Raw genomic sequence first — 22,685 nt, forward strand, 5'->3', positions numbered from 1 at the left:
TTTATTTATTTGACAGAGAAAGACACAGCGAGAGAGGGAACACAAACGGGGAGTGGGAGAGGGAGAAGCAGACTCCCTGCCGAGCAGGGAGCCCGATGCGGGACTCGATCCCGGGACTCCAGGATCATGACCTGAGCCGAAGGCAGTCGCTTAACCAACTGAGCCACCCAGTCGCCCAAGAGAGAGAATCTTAAGCTGACTCCACTAGCACGGAGCCCAACGTGGGCCTCGATGCAGGGCTCGATCTCGTGACCCTGAGATCATGACATGAGTCGGACACTTAACTGACTGAGCCACCCAGGCGCCCCAAGTCCTAACTTCTTACCATGGCCTAAAAGCTCCTGGTGGTAGCCCGTTTCTACCTCACAACCTTTTGCAGATGCGGTTTCCCTCAGCATGGACTGCATCTCCCTCCCTGCTTATACCCCTTGGTTAATTCCTTCTCATCTATCAGGTATCAGCTTAAATGTCACACCTTTAAAATGGCTTTTCTGCAACCCACAACCCCCAAATCAAATTTGTCTCCACTGTCATTTTTCTCATCCTAGTACTTTTAGGTGGGCATTTATTGTTTTATATCTCTTCCCTATTAGACTGCAGGCTGTAAGCTTCCTGGGCACAGGGATATTCTCTGTTGCAATTACCTATGTATACTCAGTCCCTGTCATTGTCCCTGGGACATATTAAGTGCTCAATAAATATTTCCTCAATGAGCACATAAATGCTATGTATGTAATAATCGCTCATTAAATTGTTTCATGATGAAAAGGTCTGATGATATAGCAAGGCATAAATATTGGATTTGATTTAAAGACCTTAAAGTATAGGATTTGAAATAACTATTAGTGGTGCTTAATATCCATGACATAAACATTCTCTTAGGGCTGCCCTTCAGGCGTCCGCTGCTTTCATCTATATCCCACTGCATCTGTGTATCATCTCAGAATCTAGAGACAGTCAAGACTCATTTTACTTCTTCCCTCCACTCCTTTTGTCCTCCTTTGACAATGTAGTGGCTTTTAGCCTTTTCATGTTTGGGATTTACAGTAATTCCAGTGCATTTGGTTATAAAAAGGCCCAGGAAAACTGAAGAGGTGAAGCGTACACGGTGTATAACTGTTTTCACAGTCCTGTTGTTTGGGATATTTCCTTCATTTTTTTCTGCTTTAAGATAGATTAGGTTGCAGTGTTACCCTTTTTTTTTTTTTTTTGCCAACCCCCCCACAAAAGAAACATTGCTATCTATCAGCTGTCTTATAAAAATAACTGTATCTATTTTATAGATCATCTACACACCTTTTTCTAAACACCCACATGTGTTTAAGTTGATTTATTCCATGATTCACATATTTGTGATCCTAGTTTACATTTTTCAAAGCTATTTAACTTATAAAGGCTTTAATATATTTAAGCCTTTGGCATTTTGTTGTTTTAATAGGTACAGTCTTATCCAATGCCCTTTGTAAAAGTCCTGTCTTCTTTGATTTCTACTCTTTACCAAATTAAAAAACTGTCACGTTTTGCACAGTTTTATCTATAATCAAAATTCTGTACAGTAGATTCTAATAACATTGTCTCTAGTTATACCTCTAATTTACCTAATAGATACAGCTAATATTTCTAGTTGTGTGTACGTTGGTGAAAAGATCAAGGATTCAAAGAAAAGGAAAATTCCACTCACCCTCTTACAGGTCATTTGGGCACAGAGGCAGAAATAAAATTCATCCTTAAGGTGTGATGCAGAATCCTCCTATCCTGTTTTCTCACATCAGAGCTGTTACACTGAATATATATATATGTATGTATGTATGTATGTATAATGCCAAGGCAATATATATATATATATATGTATATCGAATTTGGATTAACATTGAAGAAGCACTGTTCTTACTCATGCCAGTTCTGCTCATTTGACATGAGCTCCTCAACTGTGTTTCTTTCCCCATCATAGGCAGAGCACAGGACTTCCTAGTTTCGTTTCTAAGGTGATTATGCTCAAAAATTTTGATGTTCTCAGTTTTAGTTCTGCATAAGATCCTTTTAATAGATCATGCCTGCTTTTTTTTTTTCGGTTGTCACATGATCATTTATGAAAATATTTTCCTTTGTAGTTCTTAACTAGCTGGGCATTTCGCTACACCACTGTTGATGTCATCTGTGATGTAATGAGGGCACCTGTGGCCATCAACATTGCAGCCCAGAGACTGGGCAGTCCCCAGGATCTCGTTAATGGTTCCAGAGAGTTCTGTAGCTAAAGATCGGTGCCACATCGGTCAGGCCGTATTGACAGTCTCATCAAAAGTGATACCTACTCTGCTTTATATTGTTCTGCTTGTTTCTGTCTCTTGATTCCTTGAGGGCTTTAATAATCAGGGCAGAGGCAAAAGGTACCACTTCCATCTGAGCCCCTCTGTCCTGAATGGTCGGTTGGTCAGTTGCGCTGTAATCCTCAGACCTTTGCAATCACTGGTTGCCTTGGCATTGTCATCACCAAGCTTTGTTGGAGACAGACCCAGAGGGCTGCCCTTGGGGGCCAGGGCAGATGGGGCACTGACTTCCCCAGCTGTATGCCTCAGGTGTACAACTTTGCTGTCCTTGGGCTCGAGCTTAGGCGGCATGCTGGAGGCAGCTGGTGTTGGATGAACCCGGATTCAAGATGACTGAAAAGAGTTGCACCTTGGCCTCCTGAGAGCTGACAGCCAAAAGCCCTTTCATTTCTTGATTAATGTGGTATGAGGTATTGAAATAGTTTAAATTATACAAGTGGGAAAACTATTTTAGAAGTTATGCGTTTTGTCCCCCCAAGTATTCTTTCTGCCCTATCAGTATCTTAGTAAACCATTTGAAAGTTTGTCCATGACCTTTCCTTTTCTAATTTCATTGACCAGATCTGCCCTGCCTGCCTGACGTTTTGCTAACATGAATGCTGCCTTCTGTTTCTTCTCTTTCTCTTTTAAAATTTAGTCGCTGTCAGGGTTGAATCAAGTGCGCTGTGCTGCTACCCTGCCTCATTCTTCTGCCTTCATGCCTATTAAGGTATCTCTTGTTACTGTAATGCACCAGGAGCTTTGGGGGAGGGGTTGTGCATGGGAGCTCTTAAATTTTCCAATAGATTGGTCCAATGGCAATGTAAAATCTAGGAGTGCGTGAAATATCTGTAAGCTTATAAAACTATTTGTGAGTTTAACATTAATTTTGCTTGAAATTTTTGAAAGATTTACTGTGCTGGAAACACTCACAGAGCCTGCATTAATTCTTTATATGGAGATTCTGTTTGAAATATCATTCTGATGTTCCTATCAAAGGTTATTTTTTTGTCATGAGTTACTTTACTTTGGCTGATAAATAATGTCAAATTAATTTTGTTGTCTGATATGCATGCAAAATAATTTCAGTCCCAGTCTCCAGAAGTGTCACTGCTAAAACCCTCTCATAGTAGAGGTCAACAAGCTGTGGCCCCGAGGCCCCCTGGATTTGTAAATAGTTTTATTGGCAGCGCCACCCCCATTTGTTCCTGTCTGGTCTATGGCTGCTTTCAAGCTTACCAGCAGAGTTGGAATATGGCCTGCAAGCCGGAATAAAGAGCTTGTGGTATTTTATTTTTTGAAGGCCTGTAGGAATGGTAATTCCATATATATCATATGATATATAAGAAATTCTTAATAACCTTCACTGTTAGAAGGTTCTCCACTTGTCTAACTTAGATCTCCCCCACTGTGGTATACACTTCTTTCTTCTTTTCTTTCCAGTGTGGAGATTTTCTAGTTATTTAGCAGTCTTTATGTAAGAGTCTTTATATTTGAAAACTATCACGATGCTGCCCTTGTCTTCTCACTGTATAAATTCTGGTCATTTTATGTGCCTTTCTCAGTCTCTTAATCCTTTTGAGCTTTCTCAAGTTCTCTGCCTTCCATTTTGGCTCCACAGTCCCCAACCAGAAACATACCCTTCACTCGAGCCCACCTGGCGCTGAGCAAGAAACAAGGCTTTTCACGTCTTCCTCTGAGCATTAGGTTGGCTTTTCTCATTTTGCTCAGTATCCATTGTAATTCTCAGATGTTTCTGTTATACTCCTAAATGATCATTAACTCCTACATCTTGTATCCTGTTTTTCTAAATACTTAATTTTGCTTTATGAACATTTTTACTTCTCTGATTTACCAGAATACTTTCAAATTGTTGCATCATGTCCTTCTAAATGCTAGCCCCAACTTTATAACATCTGTAAACCTGATAAACCTTCTCTCTAGTCGTTATTGAAGATGCTACACATAGCTGGATGACTTCTGAAGAAACTTTGTAATTCTCTTCTATGTTGACCCTTTGCTAGCCTTTCTCAGCTAGGTTCCTTATTTGAATGACAACACAGAAAATTGAGGGATTGTTCTCAAAATCCTCTCAAGGAAGGTGTTTAGTATAGGAGATGTATAGGAGAGAAGCTAATTCATTACACGCAATGGATACCTTAGGGCATTGGAGCTTATTCTCTCCCACAATCATAGTTGAAAAAGGCCAAATCTGAATGTGCCAACCATTGTGTGATTAAGTCTAACTTTCTATTTGTCCAGACCTGCTGCAGTGTAAATGATTAGTTTGAAAAGACTATATTTTTTGGTATCCCAGTTACTTTACAGCAGGTATATATTTATATATATTTAGGCAAGGGTTTATTTCTTTTATTGCTTAACCAGACAAGGGAAAGTCGAGTTCCTGTCAATTTCTGGTTTTTGCTCCAGTTCTCCAAGAGTTCTCAAATATAGTTCATGGCCTCTAAATGATTTGAACTAATTATCTTCATATCCTAGAATGCAAGTCACTTAGATTTCTAGTTTCAATCAAAGTACATTTTAAAAATCATCATTCTAGGGCGCCTGGGTGACTCAGTCATTAAGTGTCTGACTTCGGCTCAGATCATGATCCCAGGGTCCTGGGATCTAATCCCACATCAGGCTCCATGCTCGGTGGGGAGCCTGCTTCTCCCTCTGCCAGCCACTCCCCCTGCTTGTGCTCTTTCTGTCTCTCTCTCAAATAAATAAATAAAATCTTTAAAAAAAATCATTCTGCTAGTTAAAAAAATGTATCTTTATATCATGAAGTTATATTTAATTTATTAAGTCTAGATGACAAGGCCTGGAAAATTGTTACTCTAGCTTTTCTTGATTCTACTCCCCTGCCAAGTCTTCAGTATTGTTAGCCCATCCAACCAACACTTCTTTTTAAGTTAGGTTATTACATTTCTCTTTTTTATTAAACTCTATACATGTTGAGCTAGCTCTTCCTCCTTTTTATAGTTCCCTTTGGTCAATGAAGTAAAAACATCTTGGACTCAAATGCTAGACTGAAAATACAGCTATCCATCATCTTTAAACACCTTATTTCCTAATTGAAATGAAGAGACCTTCATCATTTTTTTCTTAATACATTAAATTTTACTCTAGGGGGAGAAAAATAATTCAGAAACTATACCAGAAAATGAAATTATAAAATGAAATTACTCTCCCCTATACATTTTCCAGTAAAATTTTCTGCCCTGGGATGATCATTCTTCATAGTCCTAGGAAAGACCTATTAGACTATCTTTAGGGAATGCATTTTACATAAACCTCGTATCCTGTAGAAGTAAATGAAAAGTTTGGCCTTAAAACAATGTACAAAATTAATCATTACACCAAATTCTCATTTCTAGACTTAATTTTGAAGGAGAGTTTCATGATTTTTTTACTTTTATCTCAGGTAATCATAAATGTGGAAAGTACCCTTTCTTGAATAATAATTATTGATATATCTCTGTTTCTCCACAGAATGATGACAGATCTAATGCCATAGCAAGTTCACCTACAACAGAAACAGGTAATAGACACAAAGGTATAATTAACCACATCAAGAATAATTTTTACCAGGACTTTCTTGATAATTACCTCTAGGCTAGCTGTGGTTTCCTTTTCTGAGAGGAGAAACCAGACCCCAAATTGAGAACTTCCTGCACATTTTCCATTTTTTAATTCAACTGGTTGTTCAACTACTCAGCCATTTGATATGAGCCTATGAGCATGAGCTAGCAGGGCTATACGTTCCCAACAAGAGAATCTATTCAGTATAGTAACATTCGTTCTGCCTTTATTGATACAGCAAAAATAACATGACAGTTAAAAATACATACAAGCAGCCTTCCTGATTTCAAGGTTAGTTTTCTGTACCCAGTTTTGTATTAATAAACAAAATTATCATCTTATTTCATTACCAGGTTTAATTTGATCTTTGTACCATTTATTGAACTTTTGTGACATGTGTGTCTGTTGTTATATTTAATTTTTTTTTCCCTCTCCTTTAATCTTATTTTGCTTTTCCATGCTGATGTAGTTCATCATTGCCCTGCATATTCTTTTCCTGCTGCTATTCAGAGAAACCAGGCCCAGCGCCCTGAAAGCTTCCTTTTCCGAGCAGCTGTCGGGGCAGAAGCAAATAAAGGTAGGTCACAGTGACTAAAAAGTGGGGGGGTACTCTGTATGACAACATTAACTATTATATGCTTTTTAACTTTGGCCCTGAGATGTCACTTTGGCAAAAGCTTTAAACTCTGCATTCGTCTGTGATCTCACTAACATTAAAGCAGGAGAATCTTGTTTGGATTTCTTAGTACCACCCAAAGGAGGTTATAGGTTTGAACAAATAAAATACTCTTTCAGGGCTTTAGGGAATGTTTCTCTTCTCTGTATTGAGCTCTTTTTCAGATTTTTCTGTTGATAAAAGCTGTTTTATGTGTTCTTAAATGAATCAGTAATTTTTTTTTTAAGATTTTATTTATTTTTTGAGAGAGATAGATCACAAGCAGGAGGAGGGGCTGAGAGAGAGAGGGAGAGGGAGGAGCAGACTCCCTGCTCAGCAGGGAGACTGACACAGGACTTGATCCCAGGACCCTGAGATCATGACCTGAGCCGAAGGCAGATGCTTAACTGACTGAGCCACCAAGGTGCCCAAGTAATTCTTTTTTTAAAAAATGTACTCTAATGTTTCTTAGTTAGTATGACATACATCTGCCTGGCCTCCAAAGAAGTTACCTGGAAGTAGAAACAGACATTTCAAGTCAAAAATAACTACTTTTAGTGTAACTGATAGATGCCCTCACAGTGAGATTTAAAATCAAACCAGAGTTGCACTGCATGTGGGATTGTAAATTAGTATGGAAAACTGTTTACATTATCTAATAATGTTGACATTTGTATCCTATGACCAGCAGTTTTACTTTCTGAAATACGTAAACACATATACCAGAAGATATGTACAAAAATATTTATAGCAACGTTATTCATAATAGCCCCAGAGTGTCCATTAATGATGCAGTGGATAAATAATTGTGGCGTATCTGTATAATGGGATACCATATAAGCAGTAAAAGTGAACAAATAAATATATATAACAATATGGATAAATCTCATAAACAGTGTCAATCAGACAAAACCAAGGGCAGAAACATACATACATACAGTACAGCTTCACTTATTGAAAGTTCAAAACTAGACAAAACTAATCTATGGTATTACAAGTCAAGTACATAGTTAAAACCTGTGTCGTTAGGGGCGCCTGGGTGGCTCAGTCGTTAAGCGTCTGCCTTCGGCTCAGGTCATGATCCCAGGATCCCGGGATCGAGCCCCGCATCGGGCTCCCTGCTCGGTGGGAGGCCTGCTTCTCCCTCTCCCACTCCCCCTGCTTGTGTTCCTGCTCTCGTTATCTCTCTCTCTGTCAAATAAATAAATAAAATCTTAAAAAAAAAAAACAACTGTGTCGTTAGAAGTAACCTTTAGGTACTGATGGGCAGGGAGCATGAGAGGGACTTGTGGGTGTTGGTAATGTTGCATTTATTGACCTGATTGTGTCCACTTTGTGATAATAATTTATTGAGCTGCTTGCTTACGATTTGTGTAATTTCTGTATGTCTGTTATTTTTCAATAAAAACATTTTTAATCAAACAAAACTAGTTGAACTAAATGGGTAGTGGACATTTGGTCATTTTTAACACCATTCTCCCTATTAGTGCGTATATTTGAAACTTTTCATAATAAAAACTGTTTTTTAAGAGTCAGTCCAGAAGTGGGAAGTGCTGTACTTGTGAGGAACCTGTGACCAGGTGCAGCTAAGTATTTTTCGAGTGCTAGCAATTGCCTTTCAGTCTTACATATTCATGTTTTTTTAGGTCATGCTTCACCACTTCTTTCATCTTCTGCACCTACCACTGATTCTGCAGATCCCAAAATGAGACCGAATTCAAGACCGAGAGAAGAAGAGCTGGAATTAATAGATCAACTACGGAAAGTGTGTACATTATCTTTGAATTACACTTTTGCAGTATTATTGCTGGAGCCCATAACCCTGCAGTCACTTGTTCATTTGGCTTAACAGTTTTCAACAGAATCAACAAGTGCCCATTGTGTGATAAACATAAAAGAGATTTTGCTATTAAGGACATTCTTTTCAGCTTTTACTAGGAAAACGAAATGGGTTATTCTATAAAGCTCAATTCCTAGCCCTCATTTAAAAATTTTTCTGCCTCATGTAAGGAAATCTTGTAAGAGTCATAATAATTTATATGTGTGGACACAAGTACATAGACCTATAACATCACATGTAGTGTTTATTTTATTTTGGAACTGAAAGAGAATCTAGTTCTTTTGTATTTTTAGTCAGAAAATTGTAAGTGAATTTCTCATGTATTTTGCACATACTGTGGCCTGGCTGCCATATGTATCTATCAGATCTCCTTAAGTTACTGGTTTGAGATAGAAGGATGAAATAGGGATTATGGTAGTTAAGTTATTTGCTTTTTATCTGATTCCTAATTAAATTATTTCATTGTAACTCCATTATGTCCTCCGTGTCAGCTTCTCTTCAAGTTAACATGTTACACATTTTCCTGGTTTTTTAGCATATCGAGTACCGACTGAAAGTATCACTGCCTTGTGATCTTGGAGCAGCTCTAACCGATGGTGTTGTCCTTTGCCATTTGGCCAATCACGTGCGGCCTCGATCTGTCCCCAGCATCCACGTCCCCTCACCAGCTGTAGTAAGTATAGTAAGACGCTAAAAAAAAAAAAAAAAGCTGGCTTTTCATCAGACATTTATTATGTACAATGGCAGGCATTATGCAGAATACTCGGGATACAAATATGAATAGTCCAGTCCCTGTCTTCCCAGGTCTCAATTCTACTAGAGAAAAAGTCAGCATGGAAACAATAATTAAAGAGCTATGTAAGAGGTTGCTGTAGGAATACAAAAAAGGGACCACTTAACTCTGCCTGGAGAGTTCAGGCAAGCCTGCCCAGAGGAGGTGGAATTTGAACTAGTTCTTAAAGTATGAGTAGGAATTTGCCAGCATAGGGGCGCCTCACTGGCTCAGTCAGTAGAGCATGCAACTCTTGATCTCGGGGTCGTGAGTTTGAGCCCCATGTTGGGCATAATGGTATTGAGAAAATTGGACCGCAACATGCAGAAGAATGAAATTGGACCACTTTCTTACAGCATACATAAAAATAAAATCAAAATGGATGAAAGATCTAAATGTGAGACGGGAATCCATCAAAATCCTAGAGGAGAACACAGGCAGCAACCTCTTCGACCTCAGCTGCAGCAACTTCTTGCTAAACACGTCTCCAGAGGCAAGGGAAACAAAGGCCAAAATGAACTATTGGTACTTCATCAAGATAGAGATTACTTTTTTTTTTATTTATTTGACAGAGAGAGAGAGAGAAACACAAGTAGGGGGAGTGTGAGAGGGAGAAGCAGGCTTCCCGCAGAGCAGGGAGCCTGATGCGGGGCTCGATCCCAGGACCCTGGGACCATGACCTGAGCCGAAGGCAGACGCTTAACGACTGAGCCATCCAGGTGCCCTGAGATTACTTTTAAAAAAACAAATAAATAAAATGACTCAGAAGATTATTTAAAAAAAAAAAAAAAAAGGAATTTGCCAGCATAACAGAAAGGGGGTAAAGGCATCCTGGGCATAATATGCCTAGGTTCAAAAGATAGCAACAATCGTGGCATATTCAAGGAATTCTTAAGTTGTTTAGAATAGATTGTGCACGGTAAGTGGTTACAGATGGTGGGAGGTATAGCCAAAGAGGTAAGCCCAGGGCCACGTAATAAGGGCGTTATGTACCATGTCAGGGAGTTAGAAGTTTATCTTAGTGTAGACAAAAGAATTTGAGGAAGAAAATGTGATTATAATTGCAGTTTAGAATGATGAATCTACTCTGGGAGTGGAATTGACATGATCTAGTGACGAACTTTGGGTGGAAGATGAGGGAGAATATGCATTCAGGATGACTGGCAGGTTTTCTTTAGACTGCTGGTTAGATCTAGAAGTCAGTATCAGGATGGTAACCCACAAAAGAAGGAGCAAGTTTGGGGTTGACACACTCTCCTTTTTTTTCCCCCTTCAAATTTTCATTACAAGAATTTTAAACCTTCAGAAAAGTTGAAAGAATAATACGAGGAACACTCTTAAAGCATCTACCTAGATCTGACACTTATTTCATTTTGCAGTCTTGCTGTGTGTGTGTGTGTTTCAATTGCACTATTTAAAAGTTGCGGATAGGGACACCTGGGTGGCTCAGTAGGTTAAGCATCTGCCTTCCACTCAGGTCATGATCCCAGGGTCCTGGGATCGAGCCCCATGTCGGGCTCCCTGCTCAGCGGGGAGCCTGCTTCTCCCTCTGTCTGCCGTTCTCCCTGCTTGTGCTCTCTCTCTCTCTGACAAATAAAATCTTTTTTAAAAAAAAGTAAAAGTTGCAGATAATATAAAACTTTATCTTCTGCATATTTCAGAGAACTGTTGTAAGCCACCTTGCTCTTTTCTGTAGCCTATAGCCAGTGACTGACTGACATGGGAGCTGAGCCCTCCTGCCTTGAGGTGGGAGTGAGGTGTTGATTAACACTACGATGCTTCCTGTGGGATCAGGCTGAAAGAGAAGGGAATCTAGTGAGCCACTAGCAGCCAGTGGGAGTGGGGGTAGAAGGTAAGGATGGATCCACAGACTAGATAAAGTGTTACTGGGTAAAGCACCAACAGCATCCCTCAGCTATATTCACATTTCCCCAGTTGTTCTAAGAATATCTTTCATAGCTGTGCTCCCTCCTTTCCCTACACCCAGCATACACACACACAATATAATCAAGCTTACACACACACACACACACCCAGAATATAATCAAGCTTACACACACACACACACCCAGAATATAATCAAGCTCACCAAGGATGCTATTCATTTGTAACATGCTTAAAACATTGTCTAAACTCTCAAAAGGTTTGACCTCATCTCATTTTCTGGTCATTTGTTATTATTTAGCAGGCACTTCCTGTTACAAATTCTTTACTCAAATTGCAGTTGTATCTAGGCCTATAGATGCCCACTTCTGGACATTCAGCTTGCTGCCTGTCTAATACGAATCATTTATCCCTCCCAAGGACCTTGTATTCTTCTAATTATAAAAGCTGCTTTGTTACCAGAGTCCCAACGGGGATGATGTGGCCGTATCCCCTCAGGCACACCCACAAATAGAGGGTTGCATTTGCTTCTAAGGAAAATTGGTAGCCACTTTTTATTTAGTGACCTCTGACAACAGGCCTTCAGTTTCGCGTAGAAGAGGCAGAGAGGAACAGTAGCCCTACCAAAGTCAGCTGGGCTCCCAGAGACTGGAAAGACTTGGTCCTGGTCCTAAAGGTGGTGATTAAGAGAATAGGAATTGATGTACTATTTGGCAACACCAGTAAGGAAAGGGTTTATTCATACTTTGCATTCTTCCCCGTTTCTGTCAACTGAGTTCAGGGGGAAAAAATTGTTTTAATGATTTGAAAAAAGGACAAATCTGTCATTTTTCATTTCCAGAGGGAATACATGGGAAGTAGCAAACAGCTAATATACAAAGTGGAATTTGAGAGTGAGGGTGACTGAGGTTCTTTACATTGATGACCAGAAAACAGTGCCTTCCATGTAAGAATGTAAAATCCATATAGGAAAAATAAAACTATTTTACAAATACTTAACTGCCTAAAGAAATGAAACACGTGGATCTTCTTGTTAGTCAAAGAAATACGGGTATAACATGAGATGAGAGAATTTAAAACTTGCTAGTGAAGTCAACAACAAAACTTAACTCATCCAGTGCCAGGCATTCGGCCAGGACAAAAGGTATAAGATGAGTTACAAGTGGTCCAATCTCTCAAGAACATTAATTTCTCTTTTAAAAACCGAAAAACAAAAGAAGTCTTTTTTTTTTTTTTTTTTCAAGATTTTATTTATTTATTTGACCGAGAGAGACAGTGAGAGAGGGAACACAAGCAAGGGGAGAGACGGAGAAGCAGGCTTCCTGCCAAGCAGGGAGCCCGGTGTGGGGTTTGATCCCAGGATCCTGGGATCATGACCTGAGCCGAAGGCAGACGCTTAATGACTGAGCCACCCAGGCACCCCAAAAGAAGTCTTTCATGAAATATCTTTGACATTTAAAAGCAAGTGGGCCTATTAAGGGGCTCCTGGCTGGCTCAGTCAGTAGAGCGTGCAACTCTTGATCTCCGGATAATGAGTTCAAGCCCCACACTGGGTATTGAGATTACTTTTTTTTTTTTAAAGATTTTTTATTTATTTATTTGACAGAGAGAGAGTTAGCGAGAGCAGGAACAGAAGCAGGGGGAGTGGGAGAGGGAGAAGCAGGCTCCCCGCCGAGCAGGGAGCCCGATGTGGGGCTCGATCCCAGGACCCTGGGATCATGACCTGAGTCGAAGGCAGACGCTTAACGGCTGAGCCACCCAGGCGCCCCTGAGATTACTTGAAAAACAACAACAACAACACTCAGGTAGGCCTATTAAATAAAACTGTTTAAGAGAGAATTTTTTTTATTAATAAATGACCTATAAAGTTAAGAGAAACAAATACTAACACTTCCCAAATTATAACATTTGGGGGTAGAAAACAAGTGGACTTTGAGTCAACCAGTTGAAAATTGTTCAGCATTTTAATTAAAAGCAAAAACAAACACAAAAAAACAGACCAAAAAACCCTACTTTGAAATTGTGATAGTGATTTTATAAATAAGTCAATATTGTGTTAATGGGGTTTCTGTTCTAGTACTCGATTTCAGTATAAATATTTACATCTACTTTTCCTTCCTATGGATTGCCTTCCTTTGTATTAGGCTATATTGCTTCCTTTATTTTGTTCTTCTGACCATACAGAGAGCTTTGTAACTTACTTTCTTAGTAGAAGTTTTTTTGTAAGGAGAATATAAAATTAAAGCCACATACAAATGAAAAACCATAGCAGTTTCTTTATGGCTGCATTAAAGCATGATTTATTGTAACTCTCTGAAGAGTGGCTAATTACAACTCTGAGTATATAACTTAAAAAAGCACTTTCTTGATATATTGTAAGAACCAGGATTTCTTTCCCCCAATTCAAAAAAAAAATGACCCCTCATTATAAGGGGAGGTCTTATGTCCAAGTATTTCAAAAGAAACGCAGAAAGTCAGGTGTGTTTGCAAATAATAGGTTATAATTCATCTTTCTTTGTTATTTTGGGAGGGTCAGTGATGTTTGATAAACTGCTGTTTGGTTTAATAGTCATAGGTGTTGTGTAGTACAGTTCACATTCTTAGAAATGTACCAGTGAATCATATCAAAAATCACTAAAAATATTGTAATATGACAACTCACTGAATAAACCATATCACCAAGGTACATGACCTGAAAAACTTCTGAATCATTTCAAGTTTCAGAATAGTGGGAAATTGTTTATTTCTTCTTCCTTTTGGTATAGATTATGCTCTTGTTGAAATTACTTTGTTCTCCAAAACCTGCATAAGATTTCTTATTCAGATCAGGCTGTACATTAAAGAGTTAGAACAGGCTATACACAGCTCTCCAAAACCATATGTTGTGTCATCCAAACTTCTGGAAAAGCTTTTGGGGTTAGCAGGTTCTGTGAGACTTGACTTAAGGCAAAATCATGAGTTCTTCTGCACTCCAGAGTGATAAGGTATCTATAGCGTGGGTCCTTTGGACTAGCCATTCTGTTGGACACATTTGTAGCCTGGGATCAAGCATTCCTAGGGCTCTTTGGGCTCCATGAACTCCCTAATTTGCGTGCATGTGTATTCTTCTCCAGAGTAGATTCACAAACTTTCACCAGACTGTAAGGCGTTTGATCCCATTTATGAAATACTGTTCTGCATCCCTGGAATTTGGATAAATGCTAAAGGAAGAAATGACTGGGGAGAGAGCTGATTGTTCCTCCTTCCTCTTCATCTTCATCTGTCAGAACCCTGCTGTCTGCAGGGGAAATCTCAAAGGACATTTTCTCTTTGGCTGCCCCCCCCCCACATCCCCACCGCCAGCAAACACAGAGACATCTTTTATGTCTTGGGGTGCTAGTAGCCTTCATGGAGGTGATGTTGAGTTGGTTTCCATGATCACTGTTCTGAGCCTTTTCTTTTTTTTCTGAGATGGGGGTGATTCCTGGACCAGTTTTAACTTAGCAACATGAATTCCATCCTTTTAGCCTTTCTTTCGCATAGAAACCAAGTTGTTGTTCTTCCTATGTATTCAGACCTATTTCACTCTCCCCTCCCATGGATGTTGGCATCTGAATGGTGGAATTTCCGAAATTCAGAGGTTTTTCTTTTGTAGAATGAAATTCCCAGTCCCTTTCTTTTGCTGAAGTCCATGGTGCCCTTTTCACACACCCCCAGCCTTCCCTCCCAAACTCAGATCAACAGACTAGTTTGCTTATTAGCTAAGGTCCCTTGGTAATAAACAGAAGCTAGTTACATGGTTTCTGTGTCCATTTTTACAGGCAGAAAGGGAAACTGGTATAGGGAGAGGGAATTTCTAGCCAATGAAAAATTCTCCTAAGTACAAAGCAGTTGTCTTATGTTTATTTGCCCAACTTCCCTTAAAATTAAGCCCTTGTCCTAATAGCTTTCACCACAGTGACTTTTCCTTTGTGCCTCAGTTTACCTTACGTCTCCCTCTTTAGCCAGGAATTGAGAAGACCACAGCATCGCTGGTGCAGTGAACACCCTGCTCTTTCACATGTAAAAGGTTGGAAGAGAAGGAGCCCGGCTCCAGTGTGAGTTAGCCAGTGTGAACCCCCATGGTGGTTTTTCTCCTGTTAAGTAGATCATGAGCCTACCATTTATGTTTCACTCTCTTCTAAAAAAACAGAAAAAAAAACTTTCTTACCTCAATGCTGAACAGCTTGGCAGAGGCAAGAATGGGCGCTCTCTTAGAAACCTAATTCCTGTCCTCTTTCTGGACCTTTTTGAGTTTTTCAACTTGAAATTTAAAACTTATTATTGGAGTGCCTGGCTGGCTCGGTCAGTGGAGCATGCAACTCTTGATCTCACTGTTGTGAGTTTAAGCCCCACACCGGGTGTAGAGATTACCTAAAAATAAAATCTTTAAAAAATTTTTTGTAAATTTATTTTCACTTAAACTTTTTTTTAAAGATTTGTTTATTTTAGAGAGAGAGGGCGTGCGAAAGCAGGGCAGGGAGGAGGGGCAAAGGGAGAGGGAGAGAGAATCTCAAGCAGACTGCCTTCTGGGTGCAGAGCCGCTGCAGGGCTTGATATGACCCTGAGACCATAACCTGAGCCACAGTCAGGAGTCGGACGCTTAACCGCCTGAGCCACCCAGATGCCCCTTAAAAAATTTTTTTTTATTATTATTATTTTCCTTTCATCCCACCTTTTTATTTTATTTTTTTTAAGAGTTTTGTTTATTTATTATTTGACAGAGACACAGCGAGAGAGGGAACACAAGCAGGGGGGTGGGAGTGGGAGAAGCAGGCCTCCCGCGGAGCAGGGAGCCCGATGCGGGGCTCGGTCCCAGGACCCTGGGATCATGACCCGAGCCGAAGGCAGACGCTTAACCATCTGAGCCACCCAGGCGCCCCCCACCTTTTTACTTTTTATAATAAACGCAGGGGGCACCTGGGTGGCTCAGTTGGTTAAGCGACTGCCTTCGGCTCAGGTCATGATCCTGGAGTCCCGGGATCGAGTCCCGCATCGGGCTCCCTGCTCGGCAGGGAGTCTGCTTCTCCCTCTGACCCTCCTCCCTCTCGTACTCTCTGTCTCTCATTCTCTCTCTCTCAAATAAATAAATAAAATCTTAAAAAAAAAAATGATTTTATAATAAACGCAGTCCTAGCCCCTGCTACCTTTCTCAGGCCGAGATTAGAGTTCCTCAAACACTATTATATATTTATTTATCTCATTTCCCCTCATCTCGTGACGGAGTATCATATTCCATCTTTGAAGAAAACCCAGGTAAAACCTTTGTTTTCTAGAGGTAGTACAGGCTTCCATCTGCTTACCTGTGTAAAATCTCTAAGGCAGAGTTCGTGCAGACATTCTGCTTCCATGCCTGATGCTTAAACATATTGGAAACCAGCCACGAAATTGAACACTTGAATTTGTTAATCATTCTGGGAAATGGAATTCATATTTCTTCCTTACATTATAACCCATACATAACCCACTAGGTGTAAAACCTTTTCACTTTAGGTCATGTGATACAACTCTGTTGTTAGTAAAAGACCTTTTCAGAAAAACAAGCTAGTTTACTAATTAGAAGTTAGGGAAATTTCCTGCAGGAGATTTGCACCCTTTGGAAAACAGGTTCTTTAATCCAGTCTTTTAAAATTCCAATGTTTAAAAACATTTCAGTATCACCACTGAGTAGAGAGACATGATGCATCGGTAGTATATTTATGAGCAAAAGCTGTTGATTTTTTTTTTTTTTAATTATCTTCTTTAGTAAAGATTGCAAGGAAATGAACTAAAGTGTTGACTGTGATTATATTTGAATGATAGGCCTGTGGGTAATTTCTTTCCTATCATTACAAATTTTCTTCAGTGTATATTGTTTTAAATGGATAGAAAAATTTAAACAACTATTTCTGTAAAATTTCTCTGTATTTTGCACTTGCCTTACAAAAATCAAAGTAAATTGTCTAAAAGTAAATTGTAAATAAAGTTTTACTGGAATACCTATTTGCTTATATATTGTCTGTGGTTGCCTTGAAGCTCTTAGCAGATCACATGTGGCCCTAAAGACTAACATATTTATTTTTTTTTTCTTTTTTTTTTTTTTAAAGATTTTATTTATTTATTTGAGAGAGATAATGAGAGAGAGAGAACACATGAGAGGGGATAGGGTCAGAGGACGAAGCAGACCCCCCGCCGAGCAGGGAGCCCGATGCGGGACCCGATCCAGGGACTCCAGGATCATGACCTGAGCCGAAGGCAGTCGCTTAACCAACTGAGCCACCCAGGCGCCCAAGACTAACATATTTATTATCTGATCCTCTGGGAAAAAGTTTGTTGACCCTGTGGCCTAGAATGTTGAATTTACAAAGCAGTTGGCAAGAGTATTTTTAAACTTTGGTAGTAACACCACATTTTCCTTCCTTTGTAGCCTAAATTAACAATGGCAAAATGCAGGCGGAATGTGGAGAATTTCCTGGAAGCTTGCAGAAAAATTGGTGTACCTCAGGTAATAAATTTATCATTTCTTATATTGCCTAAATAGGCTTGGGTATTATTTTTCTAAAATTTTTCACATGTGCAAGTATCTGAAACCTTACAGGACTGGCTTTAAGCGAAGTTGGTATAATTACTAACACGGTGTTATGTTAACTAGCGTCAGTCAGTGTACTTCTGAGCAATTTTCCTTAATTATTTCCAAGGACCAAGCAAAGAAGTAATACACATATAAATTTAAATATATTATAATACTTAAAGCTAAGTAATCAATAGTTATGTTGACATTTTCCTAAACATTCCTACTTGCTGTTTGACTCGTATATATCTTCATACGTAAGAGTCTGGGCTTCAAAATGAGTGCATCTCAGACTGAGAATGCTTCCTTCGGTTTCAGGTTTTTTAACATTTACTTTAATACTTTTTAAAAATGTTTATTTTGAAATAATTTAGGCTTAGAAAAGTGTTGTAAAAATAGCACAGATCTCTAATAGTAACTCCCTATGCCGCTGTGTACACTTGACCCTGGTTCTGGTACTGCTAACATCATCTACGTAAACATAGTGTGTCATCCAAACTGACCAGCACTGGGACAGTGCTGTTAACTAGATCACAGACTGCGCTCAGATTTCACTAGTTTTTCTCCTAAGCTCTAATACTTTGGAATTTAGCACACAAGAGGCCATTTCTAGGCAATTGTCCTGCCCTTGAGATTTATTGTCTCCAGGTTCCTCAGATACAGCTTCCTTGCCCTTTAATAGTACAAGTAGTTAAACTTTATAGATGTGATTGACATGAACTTGATACACTTTTTATTCGGTTATCCTTTTAAAAACAATTATGTTAAACCAACTAAGCATGGTACTCTTAAAAAATACTGTATTTAATGACATGAGACACAGATCCACTTAAAGAAATAACCACTTGGTGCTATTTGATACTTTGGTTCATTAACCATAACCCTTACAGTTCCTGTCATCCTGTTTGGTGTCCACCCTTCACGAGGAAAAACATGACTCTTTCCTGTCACCTTCTTAATTCTCTATCGCCTTCCCATCAGAACCCCAGGACTGGCTCCTGGACTCAACCCCAGTGTTGCTCTTGAACTTAAGCCCTTGTCCTAACAGCTTTCACGACAGTGACTCTCCCTTTACGTGGCGCCCTGGTCCTCTCTCTTAGCTAACCTTGTGTTGAGGAGGTCACAGCACCGCTCGTCCCGTGGGCAGCCTTCCCTTTTCAGCCCTTGTACGTGCTGCAAGGTGGAAGAGAACGAGCCCGGCTCCGTAGAGCATCTGCATGAGTCGCAGTGAAGTCCCACGATTGTTTTTTTCCCCTTTTATTAAGTAGATTGTAATTTTATTTATTTTTCACTGTTTTCTTTTGTGGGTTTGTTTTTTTTAACCCGAGTTATAAAAAGAACTGAAATTTACATTTGCGGTAGTTAGCAAGGATCTTTTTTCGTTCCTGTGGACAAATTCAAAGCAGATTTTTCATTATTATATCCTACTGTTTTCTAAAGGTTCATCATTTCTTTTAGAACAAACCATTTTAAACATAGAGAGCCTTAGTAAGGTTTCTAATCCGATAGCATGCATTTTCTCCATATTAATAAACAGGTTCTGATATTCAGAGGCACACACTAACAGTCGGTCAGTGCTTCCTTCTGTGTGTCGGAAGATGTTCCTACCTGATCGTCACATCACACAAGCTTGCCCACGGCCTGCCCCAGTGGTGTAGCACCATGTCCTGAATCAAAAGAATGTAGCACAGGTTAGTGCAGGGAATGGGAACCAGAGAACAGAGAAGAGTCAAAAGAGGCACCACGTAGCTCGGGAGAAGAGTGCTGCAAACATCCCCAAACAGGACGACATGTGAGCACACGCGGCCAGTGTCAAACCCGTTCAAAGTACTGTTCACCAGCTTTACGGTCCTTGTACTTGCATTGCGGGCTTTAGAGAGCCATCATCTGGCTCAGATGTAAAGTCCATACACTGAGGTTCTTTCCCAATGTACCTGCCAACAGTCAGCAAACTACGGTCTGCCTTAAAATGCGCATTTGATTTAGCATTTGCCAAGCAATGGTTAACAGGACTGATTGTGGGCCAGCCTGTCCCTGTTCCTACCAGAGCTGTGCTATGTGAAGGCAGGAAACAGAAAAAAGTACAAATTTAAAGGACTGGGTATTTTTCTAGGGTGGTTAGACTGGGGTTCTCAATCCATCCTTCCTCCCTCTCGGTCTCCCCAGTCCGAAAGAGGAAGTGGACGATCCCTGGAGGCCCCCCCTTCCTCTCCCCTTCTGCCTTCCACCCAAGTCTCTGCCACCACCACCACCACTTTTGGACGGGTTCCTCGTACACTGCTACTTCTGCTAAAAAATTAGTTATTTACTTAGAACAGAGTGAAGGAAAATGAATAAAACCATCGACTCATAGGTTCACAGTGGACTTCTCAGGTCCCTCTGCCCCAGGAGAGAAGCAGAAACCTAGACCCCCTCCTCTTCCTTTGTTCTTCCCTACTTCTGGGTATTCTGACCTGTATCTAAACACCCCCTCTTCTCTTTGACTTGTAAAGAGAATCAGGGGTATAATGTCACTTTTGAAAATGTGTAACATAAAACTTACTGTAAATATTTGTCAGAATTCTGTCCAGAGACCATAAAGGTGAACAGTTTCCCTTTTCAGTACAAGTTTTGAAGTGTTGATAAGTTCGGAATGAAACACTAAAGAATAAGATGACTCTTGAAAACCTCTGATAAGGCTGGGCATGTGGGTATTCTCTTTATTATCATGCTTTTATTAAGTATGTTACATTCAGAAAACTATAATGGGTGATAAAAAATGTCTGCTTGAGTCCAACATCTCATGTCCTAGAGTTATTATATGTTACGTGTTAAAGAATATTTTCCTGTTCTCCAGTCCAGTTGTGTTTTTATTTACTTATTTAATTTCTTCGTCTGTGAGCCAGAGGGTCTGGGTGATCTGTAAGGCCCCTTACCGCTCCAGATTCATTTCGAACATATTAGTAGCCTGGACTCGACGATGGGCTTGACAGGATTCTGAGAGAAAGATCAAATCAGGCAGTACCCTGGCCTCCGGGTAGTAAAGCTTCCTTGATCCGTAGGCTCTCCTCATTCTGTGGCCCTCCCTCATTTACCTGGCTTTCTCCGAACGCTTCCCTCTCCTCAGCCCACCCCCAGGTTTGGTCCTGCTTTCTGGCCCGTTCTTTTTTTGTTAATAGGGGGGAATGAGCCGGGAAAGAGGTTGTTGCCTGGCCCAGACCTCACCACTGGTAGGCGTCCCACAACCCTGGGCCAGCACCCGGTTCTATTCACCGCATGCTGGGTGTTTTTTTACTGGTCACCAACAAGCCAGTTTTATTCTGTTTAGTAATAAAATCAAGCTCAGCACATGGAGGAGTCTTTGTAGTTCTGTTTTTCAGTATTTTATTTTCATTCCTCATAGTAAAAAATGCTACTAGGGTGTGTTTCTCTGAGTATGATTGAGATGATCATGTTGAATTCTATACTCAAATCTGTATTTCTGATCCACTAACTTTGTTTTTCTGTTTTCCTTTCCTGCTCACACTTTGGACAGGACAATCTTTGTTCCCCTTCTGACATCCTTCAGCTAAACCTCCGCGTTAAAAGAACTGTTGAAACACTACTTTCTCTTGGGGCACATTCAGAAGAATCCAGTTTTGTCTCTCTGTCTATCCAGCTTTTGGGTTTTGTGGCATTTTATTGTACTTTAATGTTAACTCTCTGTCTGCTTTATTACTGGATCTTTCCCCTCTAGCTGAAAGATCGTACTCCAGCGATTTTCCACCTCATTCCTGTGCTTGGTGAAGGAGGTTTGTCTCTCTTTACAAAGTATTTACATATGTGCTTTTTTTTTTTCCTAGCCATCAAAGAGCTAACCAGTAAAGTAGATAAATCCTCCCCTCATATGTCCAGATGAACAGCCCAACACATTAGTAAGCATTGATGATTGCTCACAAAGAGTAAAAGACCAGCATTTTTTCCCCTGGTCTTTTGTCCATTCTCCTGGCCTGTGGCCTTGTTTCTCTTATCATAAGTGCTGAGGTGTCTCTGATACAATTCTGACCTGTTCTTAGAAATCTGATTTAGACCTTTATTTCCAAATGACGTAATAAAATTCCCATGTGGCCATTTTCCAACCTTTTCAACAGCTGCTCATAAGGAAAATAGTTGTACCCTCTCCGGTTGGGGAGACACTTGGTCACTTAGATCTCTGCATTGAGCTATGCCCTAAAATCCTGAAATCTGCCCGTATTGGTAGGCACGGGTCCACCTAAGCATTTACTGTCTGCACATCTGGAAGCACTGACCGTTTAATCTTAATAATTTTAATTTGATCAGAATGTTCAGTCCAAAGATCAGGTAGGTTCCTTAGATTGCTATTCTGAGTCCACTCTGTACATTTAAAATCGTCCACAACAAGCAGATGATCTGGAGCTGACCTTTCAGGAGTAGGCACCTGTCCAGATTTACTGTGCTTGTTATCATTAGCTGAGCTTCACCTCTAGAATCCTATAAATTGAAATTTATGTAATTTCCAGTATACTTGAACCATCTTAGTAGGTGAGCTGGTATTGAATTAGGCTGTTGAGAAGGTTATATCTGAACAGTAGTAGCAGGTAAAGTATCAGGCAGCAGTCTCTGTTCTGTACCCAAGGCAGTGAGTGGGTATTGTCTTCTTCAGAATGTTTAGTATTTAAGCTGCTAGCCTTAATACTTGAAACTACTTTATGATTGCATTCAGATTCTAGTTCTCATAAATAGGATCTCTGAACATTCAGGAATCTACTGAATTCAGATATGAAGGGAAATTGCAGGGAACATAACACCCTGTTGTAGAAGTCAGCCTGAGGGTCTGGTTGCTTTCATTTTCTTCCATATCAAATGGGACAATTATTTAACACATTAAAAACGTATTTCCTATTAATGCCGAAACACTGAACACGGTGTTGAAAGCCAGTTAAATTTATACAGTAGTAGTACCTTCCAGAGTTTGGGAGGTTTGCTTTGTTTTGATTTTAAGATGTCTTGAGTCAAAGATCATTCAGTTTTGTCCCTTTAGGAAATAAAAAACACGTGGTCCTGCATGTGGTTTGAGGGGAGTAGTTGTACATTCT

The 22,685-nt window shown here is 39.9% G+C and overlaps 1 protein-coding gene across 1 annotated transcript in view; it reads left to right on the plus strand.

Moving 5' to 3' along the window:
* LRCH3 (leucine rich repeats and calponin homology domain containing 3) overlaps positions 1-22,685 on the plus strand; it is a 109,486-nt gene that overhangs the window by 82,499 nt on the left and 4,302 nt on the right. The window contains exons 11-17 of the mRNA XM_081814631.1: positions 2,112-2,225; positions 2,965-3,036; positions 5,802-5,850; positions 6,361-6,468; positions 8,193-8,311; positions 8,922-9,059; positions 17,467-17,544. Coding sequence (XP_081670757.1) covers positions 2,112-2,225; positions 2,965-3,036; positions 5,802-5,850; positions 6,361-6,468; positions 8,193-8,311; positions 8,922-9,059; positions 17,467-17,544 — 678 coding nt within the window. The remainder of the gene's footprint in view (positions 1-2,111; positions 2,226-2,964; positions 3,037-5,801; positions 5,851-6,360; positions 6,469-8,192; positions 8,312-8,921; positions 9,060-17,466; positions 17,545-22,685) is intronic.

Source organism: Leptonychotes weddellii, chromosome 1 (assembly GCF_054177405.1).
Source record: "Leptonychotes weddellii isolate Sample4059 chromosome 1, ASM5417740v2, whole genome shotgun sequence".
NCBI classification, from domain to species: Eukaryota; Metazoa; Chordata; class Mammalia; order Carnivora; family Phocidae; genus Leptonychotes; species Leptonychotes weddellii.